This window comes from Panulirus ornatus, chromosome 40 (genome assembly GCF_036320965.1).
Source record: "Panulirus ornatus isolate Po-2019 chromosome 40, ASM3632096v1, whole genome shotgun sequence".
In the NCBI taxonomy this organism is placed as follows: Eukaryota; Metazoa; Arthropoda; class Malacostraca; order Decapoda; family Palinuridae; genus Panulirus; species Panulirus ornatus.
Genome location: NC_092263.1, coordinates 17,038,499 through 17,050,516, shown reverse-complemented (window position 1 = coordinate 17,050,516; position 12,018 = coordinate 17,038,499). Strand labels below are relative to the sequence as shown.

The following is a 12,018-nucleotide window of genomic DNA, read 5'->3' as shown; positions in this document are numbered from 1 at the left end:
GAAGTTGAGGGAACAAGGAAAAGGTGGAAGAATGAAGTGAAAGATGCTTTAAAGGCTTGAGGCCTGAACATACAGGAGGGTGCAAGGAGTGCATATCTAAATGGCTTTGTCTGACACACAGTCATAGACTAAACTTGGAAAAAATGACTAAAAACACTGATGTTAGCTTAAATTTTCTAACCCCATTACACTATGGCTTCCTCCAAACTCTGGGACAGAAACAATATCAAGCACATTTCCATGTTGTGACTGGCGCAATTGTGGCATTGATTCACGGACTTGTATCACTCCATGTTTTGGGTGTTTCATATCTACATCCAACATACTGAGTTTGAGTATTCTTCACATTTGCAATCTAATCTTTGAAAAAACTGCACTCTCTCTTTCCTGACTCAAGTTTACAAAGAAGAAAATTTGAGTTACTTGTGAATTTATCATTACACCAAAATGCAAAAATAACCTATGCATTTACATAATCCTCTTTATATTACTTACAGAAAAGCTACATAAACCTTTTACTGGTGTATCATTTCCTAATATATAAAATTCATTAAAAATGTGGTGACAATGAACTTTAGAATTAACATAAGGAAATTCCACTGGGTGAACACTTCCTTAACTTTCTGTTTAAGTTCAGGTTTTCTGAGATTGCTGACAGAAGACAGCAAGCAGAGAAGTTTAGCATACTGTTCATACATACTAGAGAATGATCAAATGTTGCTGTAAAGTCACTGTTCATACATACTAGAGAATGATCAAATGTTGCTGTAAAGTCAAATATTTTTTTATGTAAATTTGAATACTGCTGTTCAAAAACAAACGTGTTTTTTTAGGTCTATCTAAATTTTGCTGCAAGTGGGTTTATGAGAATCTTACAGTTTGGAGCAAACATCTATGACTTAGATATATTTTTCTTTTAAATATGATTTAATCAGGAAATCACTAAAATAACCTATCTATCTATCTTTCTATGTCTTAGATGCCCGTTCCATTTGGGAAGTACCTCAAGAGGTGGTCATTGCAAAAGAGTCTCTATAACTGTAGAACTCCAGTGCTGCTTCTTAGCCTTTACTGCCTCACCCTTAACAGGCCACAGGCAGAAGGCAAATTTAGGGCAGTATTTTCAGAGGCTCCTACCTAAGGTTCCTAACAACTACTTCTACTTAATGCTTCTACCTAATTTTCCTAACTTATGTTCTAAACTACTACTTCTGCCTATTGTTTCAACCTAATGTTCCTAACTAATGCTTGAAACCACTACTAGCTAATGCTCCCAATTAATGCTCTGACCTACTACTTCTACCTAATATTCGTACATACTACTTCTATTTCTGCAAAGGGCAGGGCTCGCAAAAAGTGAAGGATGAGTTGTATGAGTTTAGTGGTGTCAAGTGTTATGCGTGACATGGAGAGATTGAATGGTTGTGGACAGAATGTCAGCAGTCTATGTGTAGGTGAGGCAGACAGAAAAGACAACTACCTGGGTCAAAAAGAGCAACTTGACAACCACTGATGTGCTGGCTCACTATGCAGCTATCACAAACCTTCTCGATATATAGGCGGGTAGTACCGGTAACATACCTCCCTGGTCAGTGACTGCCTACCATCTATCACCTACCTACCTACCTAAAATAAGTAAACAGCTATAATTATGTAAATTTGGCCAAAAGGGCTGAAAATTATCTGATATAAATAAGTGGTGCTATCCTTAGCCTGAAAACTATCATGCTTTGTTATCAAGTTTCCTTGCCTGCCTGCAATAGTTTTGAAAATCTAAAAAACTATTAATATCCATCTACATCATATTCTTGTAATTCCATCAACTCAAGCTGCTGAGTGCCTGTAATGTCTTGCCCATGCCACAACAATTAGGATGGTAAATGAAATGATTCTCTAACTAACCACTAGGAAGAATCAGTAAATACTAGAAAGTATTTGGCTCACACACTTCTCTGTAGAAAAGTGTAGACATTTCCACTGTGATCATGTGAACTTCAGTTGCTATTCATGACTCTTTAAATTCAAGATTACAAAATCATTTGAATCTTTTTTACACCTAACTGCCAAATAGCCTTGTTTGCACACTTCCACACTATCTTCCTACCTTTCTGCCCTAGCAGCCTCTTTTAATTTCTTTGTGGCCCCCAAGGAGCCAGCCACATCCACCATGCAGGGCCCCAGGTAAAAAGAAAAGTGTGTGTGTGTGTGTGTGTGTGTGAGTGTGTGTATGTGTGTGTGTGTGTGTGTGTGTGTGTGTATGTGTGTGTGGGGAGAGTGCAGAGTACACCTGCATCACAAGGAAAATGGCCTTGAAATTAGTCAAATCATTGTCTGTAATGGTGTACGGATAGATATGTCTGGGAAGTGTGGTTTCACATTGGTGAAACATTGGTGGGGTGGTTTTGATTACTGAGCTGGGAGGGTGGACAAATGTAATGTGCCAAAATCTGGGACTTCCATTCACAGTCTGCAATGCTAGACAGCATTTGAGACTGTAGCACATCACAGGTTGGTTAAGAAGCTGGATATAAAAGCAAGAATACAGGTTAGATTCCATCACAGGATAACAGATTACCTAAATGAAAAGGAGCAAAAGACAAAGGTTAGAGGAGTGGTCTTGAAATAGGCTGGGGTAACCAGTGTCATGCCATGGGGCTCAGTCTTTTGAGCCCACTGCTCTTCTTTATTTATTCTATTTTATTTATTTTGCTTTGTCGCTGTCTCCCGCGTTTGCGAGGTAGCGCAAGGAAACAGACTAAAGAAATGGCCCAACCCATCCCCATACACATGTATATACATACACGTCCACACACGCAAATATACATACCTATGCATCTCAATGTACACATATATATACACACACAGACACATACATATATACCCATGCACACAATTCACACTGTCTGCCCCCATTCACTCCCATCGCCACCTCGCCACACATGGAATTACCATCCCCCTCCCCCCTCATGTGTGCGAGGTAGTGCTAGGAAAAGACAACAAAGGCCCCATTCGTCCACACTCAGTCTCTAGCTGTCATGCAATAATGCCCGAAACCACAGCTCCCTTTCCACCTCCAGGCCCCACACAACTTTCCATGGTTTACCCCAGATGCTTCACCTGCCCTGATTCAATCCACTGACAGCACGTCAACCCCGGTATACCACATCGATCCAATTCACTCTATTCCTTGCACGCCTTTCACCCTCCTGCATGTTCAGGCCCCAATCACTCAAAATCTTTTTCACTCCATCTTTCCACCTCCAATTTGGTCTCCCACTTCTCCTCGTTCCCTCCACCTCCGACACATATATCCTCTTGGTCAATCTTTCCTCACTCATTCTCTCCATGTGCCCAAACCATTTCAAAACACCCTCTTCTGCTCTCTCAACCACGCTCCTTTTATTTCCACACATCTCTCTTACCCTTACATTACTTACTCGATCAAACCACCTCACACCACACATTGTCCTCAAACTCTTCTTAGCACAAGAATATAACTTGCCTGATGGGTGGATATCTTGTTTGAACATGTTTGAGGATACCAATGCCATGAGAAAAGATAAGAAAGATGGAGATTGTATTACCTTACAAAAGGACTAAGATAAAATACAACACTGGTCTCATAAAAGGCTGATAAAATAACTACAAAGTAGTGGGGATGGGAAGCTGTGATAAAAGACCTTTATGTGACTGTTATCTGTAAGGAAACAAACTACAGGAATCTGTGTGTTCAAAACACCAATAAGTCAAAACTGTGACTAACTTGTTGACAAAGCTCCGTATCAGAACTGTTTAGGAGACAGAACGTCTGCTGGCAAAACTCAAAAACATATAGTACATGGATAAGGAAATGTTCTACATCAAAAGCATAAAGATATAACAGAGAAAGTCCACAGAAGGGTAATTAATGAGATACTAAATCAAGTAACCTGTTCTACAATCAGAGCTTGTGGGCCACAAATTTGCCCACAATAGAGTAGAGAAGACTTAGGGGTGACCCAATCACAACATTTCATGTTTCTAAATTAGCTAGATGATGCTGACAGTAAACAGTTCATCATTGGAACAGAAAGAACCACAGATTAAAACCAGAAGCTAGAGAAAGGGCTTGAAGTTCTTTTTAGGTGTAAGGGTAGTGGATGGTTGGAATAAACTTAACAATAAAACTGTGAATGAGGATATTTCACAAATGTTTAAAAAGTTACTTGATGGTAATGAAATTTCATGAAATGGGGTTCCTGTAGGGTAGAAATCTTGCCCCCATGTTATATGAATAAATGAACTGCAAAGCCTAGAATAAAAAAAAAAGGTAAATCACAGTGGTTTTACTGAACATCTTAGCAAAGTTTAAAGCAGCCAAAAATGGCAGCTGACACTAGTGTTGTCTCCATGTACTCTAGTTATTAAAATATAACAGATAATTATAATTAGTCAAAGTAAATCTATATATAAAAGACAACAATACCCATATGACACAATAATCAAGATCTGCATCAAGGAAAACCCATAAATGAAAAACAATACCCATCCATCCTACTGCCAGCCAGAAATGCAGACATGAAAAGCCAGTGTCAAGTAACAGTCAGTAACTCAAATCCATCAACAGCAATTAAATGTCAATGAGTGTGGGTTAAAGGTCACTTTTCCCCACTTCACTTGATTACATGACCTTATATGCCAGGTAGTTGGTTGCTGAGTCTTGTGAATGGGCATCTGCTAGCCTCAAGTTTTCTCAGGGTCAAAGTGTTATTCCTCATGAATATACCTCATTTTGGGTCGTAGGACAGTGTCCTAAACCATCACCAGGAAAGTACTCTTTAAGATGCTCATATGCTCAGTTCCAAAGTAAGAAAGCATTATTAAATCATACTGCACTAATGCCACAATCATGTTTTCAGTTCACATGAAAAAAATGGAAAAAACTTGATTTCATTCTTTTAAAATCTAATAAAAAAGTTTAAGATTAGTCAATATAATCAATCAAACACTTTAAATGTGGTGTTTGAGTGCATATTCAGTAAAACATTACAAAAAAGTATTCTATTAAACCTAAGGACAACCTTTTTAGTGATGAAATTCTACTCATGAATCATTATTTAGCATGGTTGTGAGAACTATAGAATATACACACCTTATAGATGGCCTGACAAAGGTAGTTCATGTTCAACTGTTGACTGACAAAACTCATCTTCACTTGAAAATCCCTGTTGTTCCCCTCAAGTAGATCTTTCATTATCACATGAGATGCTATCTACGGAAATGGACACAGCTAATTCATTATACAGTGAAACATATCTACTTTGTGAGGAAATATACTTTTATATTGTCTCGCATATATGTCACAAGAATATTCTATCAAACCTACAAACATGTTCAATATAATAATCATTTCAAAACTATTTTCTGTGAAAAGGTGCAATGAAGATGTATGAGATTTTGGTTGACTGAAATGAACCCTTTTTCTTAATACTATTTCTTCCTTGGCAGGGACTTATGTCTCCTTACTTTCCTGCCCCAGGAGTCTCTTCTATCCTAATAAGGATCTTGCAGCTTTCAGGAAGCTGGCCACATCAACCAGTTGGAACCACAGGTCATATGTGTTGTGATGTGTCTATGTGCAAAAAGTGCAGGGCACTTGAATAATAAGTGCTCAGTGTCATCTTTATGGTTGTTGCATCATGGGTATGAAAGGCCCTGGGATATGTTAAAACAGTATTCGTAGTGTTTTAGTAATGAGTGACTTTCAGAGCATAAAGGGAGAGTGTGACTCGTGTTTGTGTGGGAAGTGCATTTTCTGATGGGTGTATATTTGGTGGGTTGGAATTCAAGACTGAATTGGGAGATAGGTTGTTTAGTACTTTTGTGGTTATATGTTTTTGGTCAGTGCTCTATATGTTGGAGGTGGAGGAGATCTAAGAGCAGAGGTTGCTGAAGAGGAGGAAGGGGGGTAAGCTTTTTATTTCTACCTAGGGGGTTGATGGTCAATTATAGGATGGTTAGGGTGGGAAGGGTCTAGTGCTGTTGCATAGAATTGGGTGCTGAGTATGTTGAGGTGGACTGTATGGGGAGGATCTTTGTTTCATTGTGAACTTGGTGTGTTTTAGTAGTTGCTATGCAGCCAGTGATTGTTCTGAATACAATATCTTCTTGGTCTGCAGGTGTTACATTTGCTTTTGAAAAGGTGAACACCAAGCACATGAGGCACAGTTTAAAGTGAAGCAGCTGAACTGTTTTATAAGACATTAAGTTTTAATTTTCTTACAAAAAAATCTGGTGCCAGTTAGTGTTCTGAGAACATCTAGTTTGTGAATTGCTTTTGTGTTTATGTTATTCGTGTGAGATGTAAATGTCATGTATGTGTTGTATGTGATGTTTAGAATGGTTGTTGTTTTGTTCAGTGGGAGTAACTATCCATTCAAGCTGACTAAAGGGTGTGAGCTACATTTTTGTCTGTCTGGGGTGAAAACAGTGACTGAGGATTGCTGGTGAGATGCAGTCATTCTGTTCTGGGTGAGACATTTCTCTAATCAAACAATGTAGTGCTTCTCATCTGATGTTGCTACTGTGGTGTTAGGGGGCTGTGCTATGATTTTGAGGTCATCTACATATGAATGGAAGCTTCATGTTGAGGTTTGCTTGACATAACAGGAGGGCATGCAGGAAGAGACTGAGAAGAGTTGGAAACAGAACTGCGCCTTGGAAATCTCCACCGTAAAGTTTTAATGTTTTGGAGGTGAGGCCATTGTGAGTGACACTGGCATGGCAACCAGCTATGAAATTAGTAAACCATATTTTGTTACTGTTGTGGAGGGTGGTGTCAAATAGCTTTTGTCTGAGGATGTATCGAATGATAGTGTCAAATGACTTCCTGATGTATATTGCCACCAGCATTATGTGGGATGGGGGTTGCAGTTGACTGAATCCACCTAGGATATGTGTGAGCTCAGTGTGCAGTGTTGGTAAGAGTATTTGGGTTTGGACCCATGCTGTGGATGAGCATGATTTTTTTTTTTTTTTTTTTTTTTTTTGCTTTGTCGCTGTCTCCCGCGTTTGCGAGGTAGCGCAAGGAAACAGACGAAAGAAATGGCCCAACCCACCCCCATACACATGTATATACATACGTCCACACACGCAGATATACATACCTACACAGCTTTCCATGGTTTACCCCAGACGCTTCACATGCCCTGATTCAATCCACTGACAGCACATCAACCCCGGTATACCACATCGCTCCAATTCACTCTATTCCTTGCCCTCCTTTCACCCTCCTGCATGTTCAGGCCCCGATCACACAAAATCTTTTTCACTCCATCTTTCCACCTCCAATTTGGTCTCCCTCTTCTCTTCGTTCCCTCCACCTCCGACACATATATCCTCTTGGTCAATCTTTCCTCACTCATTCTCTCCATGTGCCCAAACCATTTCAAAACACCCTCTTCTGCTCTCTCAACCACGCTCTTTTTATTTCCACACATCTCTCCTACCCTTACGTTACTTACTCGATCAAACCACCTCACACCACACATTGTCCTCAAACATCTCATTTCCAGCACATCCATCCTCCTGCGCACAACTCTATCCATAGCCCATGCCTCGCAACCATACAACATTGTTTTGCATGGGATGTTTTGTCTAATTCTGTTGTATATAATTTTTTTTGAGGGAGTTTGTATACTGTAAACAGAAGTGATACACGGCAGTAGAAAGATGGGATGTTGGGTAATCTAGCGGATTTTAAGAATGGTATTATGATGGCAAGTTTCCAGATGGCAAATTTCAAGATATTTGGGATTTGTTGTGTAGCTTGGAGTAGGAGAGATATCTGTGTGTCTGAAATACAAGTGGGCCATAATGTTGTGTGTTAAGTTTTGTCAGGGTCTGTAGTAGGTGCATTCTTTAAAATTTCAATTATGTGCTTATACTCACATCAATCTATCTATCTATCTTATCCCTAAGGATAGGGAAGAAAGAATACTTCCCACGTATTCCCTGTGTGCTGTAGAAGGCAACTAAACGGGGAGGAAGTGGGGGCTTAAAATGTGCCTTAGGATTGGCGGAATGCATGCATAGTGCCATTGTACAAAGGCAAAGGGGATAAAGGTGAGTGCTCAAATTACAGAGGTATAATTTTGTTGAGTATTCCCGGGAATGTCTTGCGAGTAAAGTCAGGGGTTAGTGAGAGGACAAGAGCAAGGGAAGGAGTAGCACTACTCCTGAAACACGAGTGGTGGGAGTATGTGATAGAGTGTAAGAAAGTAAACTCTAGACTGATACGGGTAAAACTGAGTATGTGATAGAGTGTAAGAAAGTAAACTCTGGATTGATATGGGTAAAACTGAAAGTGGATGGAGAGAGATGGGTGATTATTGGTGCATATGTACCTGGGCATGAGAAGAAAGATCATGAGAGGCAAGTGCTTTGGGAGCAGCTGAGTTAGTGTGTTGGTAGTTTTGATGCACGAGACTGGGTTATAGTGATGGGTGATTTGAATGCAAAGGTGAGTAATGTGGCAGTTGAGGGAATAATTGGTATACATGGGGTGTTCAGTGTTGTAAATGGAAGTGGTGAAAAGCTTGTAGATTTGTGTGCTGAAAAAGGGCTGGTGATTGGGAATATCTGGTTTAAAAAGAGAGATATACATAAGTATATGTATGTAAGTAGGAGAGATGGCCAGAGAGCGTTACTGGATTATGCGTTAATTGATAGGCATGCGAAAGAGACTTTTGGATGTGAATGTGCTGAGAGGTGCAACTGGAGGGATGTCTGATCATTATCTTGTGGAGGCGAAGGTGAAGATTTGTAGAGGTTTTCAGAAAAGAAGAGAGAATGTTGGGGTGAAGAGAGTGGTGAGAGTAAGTGAGCTTGGGAAGGAGACTTGTGTGAGGAAGTACCAGGAGAGACTGAATGCAGAATGGAAAAAGGTGAGAGCAGAGGATGTAAGGGGAGTGGGGAGGAATGGCTTGTATTTAGGGAAGCAGTGATGGCTTGCGCAAAAGATGCTTGCAGCATGAGAAGCTTGGGAGGTGGGCAGATTAGAAAGGGTAGTGAGTGGTGGGCTGAAGAAGTAAGATTATTAGTGATAGAGAAGAGAGAGGCATTTGGACGATTTTTGTAGGGAAATAGTGCAAATGACTGGGAGATGTATAAAAGAAAGAGGCAGGAGGTCAAGAGAAAGGTGCAAGAGTTGAAAAAGAGGGCAAATGAGAGTTGGGGTGAGAGAGTATCATTGAATTTTAGGGAGAATAAAAAGATGTTTTGGAAGGAGGTAAATAAAGTGTGTAAGACAAAAGAACAAATGGGAACATTGGTGGGGAGGTAATAACAAGTAGTGGTGATGTGAGAAGGAGACGCTGTGAGTATTTTGAAGGTTTGTTGAGTGTGTTAGATGATAGAGTGGCAGATATAGGGTGTTTTGGTCGAGGTGGTGTGTGAAGTGAGAGGGTTAGGGAGAATGATTTGGTAAACAGAGAAAAGGTAGTGAAAGCTTTGCAGAAGATGAAAGGCATCAAGGTGGAGGGTTTGGATGGTATTGCAATGGATTTGTGTGCTGAAAAAGGACTTGTGATTGGGAATACCTGGTTTAAAAAGAGAGATATACATAAGTATACATATGTAAGTAGGAGAGATGGCCAGAGAGCATTACTGGATTATGTGTTAATTGACAGGCACGTGAAAGAGAGAGACTTTCAGATGTTAATGTGCTGAGAGGGGCAACTGGAGGGATGTCTGATCATTATCTTGTATAGGTATGTATATGTAAGCGTGTGGTTGTTCATGTATATACACGTGTATGTGGGTGGGTTGGGCCATTCTTTCATCTGTTTCCTTGCGCTACCTTGCTAACATGGGAGAAAGCGTCAAAGTATAATAGAGAAAATAATATAATATATATATATGTATGAAGGGGAGAAAGAATACTTTCTACATATTCCAACACATTGTAGAAGGCAAATAAAGAGGGTGGGAGTGGGAGGAGGGCTATTTCTAAAAAGATAGGTATTTGGACGATACTTGCAAGGAAGTTTAGCAAGTGACTGGGAGATGTATAAAAGAAAGCGGGAGGAGGTCAAGAGAAAGTAGCAAGGGTTGAAAAGTTAGGGTGAGGGAGTATCATTCAATTCTAGGCAGAATAAAAAGGTGTTTTGGAAGGAGGTAAATAATGTACACAAGACAAGAGAAGAAATGAGATCATCAGCAAAGGGTGCTAGTGGGGAAGTAATAACAGGTAGTGATGAAGTGAGAAGGAGATGTAGTGAGTATTTTGAAGGTTTGTTGAATGTGTTTGATGACAGAGTGGCAGATATAGGGTGTTTTGGTCAGGGCAGTGTGCGAAGTGAGAGGGGTTAAGGAGAATGGTTTGATTAAGAGAGATGAGGTAGTGAAAGCTTTGCAGAATATGAAATGCAGCAAGGCAGCAGGTTTGGATGGTACAGCAGTGGAATTTATTAAAAAGGGGGTGACTGTGTTGCTTTGTTGGAAAGGATACTCAATGTATGTATGGTTCATGGTGAAGTGCCTAAGGACTGGTGGAATGCATGCACAGTGCCACTGTACAAAGGCAAAGGGGATAAAGGTGAGTGTTTAAACTCCAGAGGCATAAGTTTGTTGAGCATTCCTGGGAAATTATATGGGAGAGCATTGACTGAGAGGGTCAAGGCATGTACAGAGCATCAGATTGGGGAAGAGCAGTGTGGTTTCATAAGTGGTAGAGGATGTGTGGATCAGGTGTTTACTCCAAAGAATGCATGTGGGAAATACCTTGAAAAAAAGACGGATTTGTATGTAGCATTTATGGATCTGGCAAAGGCATATGATAAGGTTGATAGAGATGTGTACAAGCAGAAAGAAAGGAGAGTGATTGGTTCCCAGTGAATGTGGGTTTGCAGAAGGGGGGTGTGTGATGTCCCCATGGTTGTTTAATTTGTTTATGGATAGGGTGGTTAAGGAGATAAATGTAAAACTTTTGGAGAGAGAGGCAGGTATGCAGTCAGTTGGGGATGAGAGGGCCTGGGAGGTGAGTCACTTATTGTTCACTAATGATACAGCTCTGGTGGCTGATTCAAGTGTGAAAATGCAGAGGTTGGTGACTGAGTTTGGAAAAGGGAATGAAAGGAGAAAGTTGAGAGTAAATGTGAAAAAGAGCAAGGTTACTTGGTTCAGTAGAGTTGAGGGACAAGTTAACTGGGATGTACGTTTGAATGGAGAAAAATTGAAGGAAGTGATGTGTTTTAGATATCTAGGAGTGGACTTAGCAGCTAATGGTGGTGGGGGAGGTAGCGAAGGTTCTAGGGGTGATAAAGCATGTGTGGAAGGATAGAACATTATCTCGAAGCAAGAATGGGTATGTTTGAAGGAACAGTAGCTCCAACAATGTTATATGGTTGTGAGGCATGGGCTAGAGATATGGTTGTAAGGAGGAGGATGGATGTGTTGGAAATAAATTTTTCAAGGACAATATGTGGTGTGAGATTGTTTGATTAAGTAATGAAAGAGTAAGAGAGATGCATGGAAATAAAAAGAGTGTGGTTGAGAAAGCAGAAAAGGGTGTGTTGAAATGGTTTGGTCATATGGACAGAATGAGTGCGGAAAGATTGACAAAGAGGATATATGTGTCAGAAGTAGAGGGAACGAGGAGAAGCGGGAGGAAGGACGGAGTGAAGAAGATTTTGAGCAATTGGGGCCTGAGCATACAGGAGGGTGAAAGGCGTGCATGGAATAGAGTGAATTGGGACAATGTGGTATCCCGGGGTCAATGTGCTGTCAATGGATTGAACCAGGGCATGTGAAGCTTCTGAGGTAAACCATGGAAAGTTTTGTGGGGCCTGGATGTGGAAAGGGAGCTGTGGTTTTGGTGCATTACACATACTTTTCATGCTTAATCACCATTTTCCGCATCAGCAAGGTAGTGACAGGAACAGATGAATAAAGAACGCATTCACTTACCTCCAGTCTCTAGCTGTCATGTGTAATGCAATGCAACCACAGCCCCTATTCACAACCAGGACCCACAGATCT

At 40.5% G+C, this 12,018-nt stretch overlaps 1 protein-coding gene across 1 annotated transcript in view; it reads right to left on the bottom strand.

Moving 5' to 3' along the window:
* The window catches only part of LOC139761485 (uncharacterized), a 419,732-nt gene that overhangs the window by 226,005 nt on the left and 181,709 nt on the right, over positions 1-12,018 (bottom strand). The window contains 1 exon segment of the mRNA XM_071685744.1: positions 5,132-5,251. Coding sequence (XP_071541845.1) covers positions 5,132-5,251 — 120 coding nt within the window.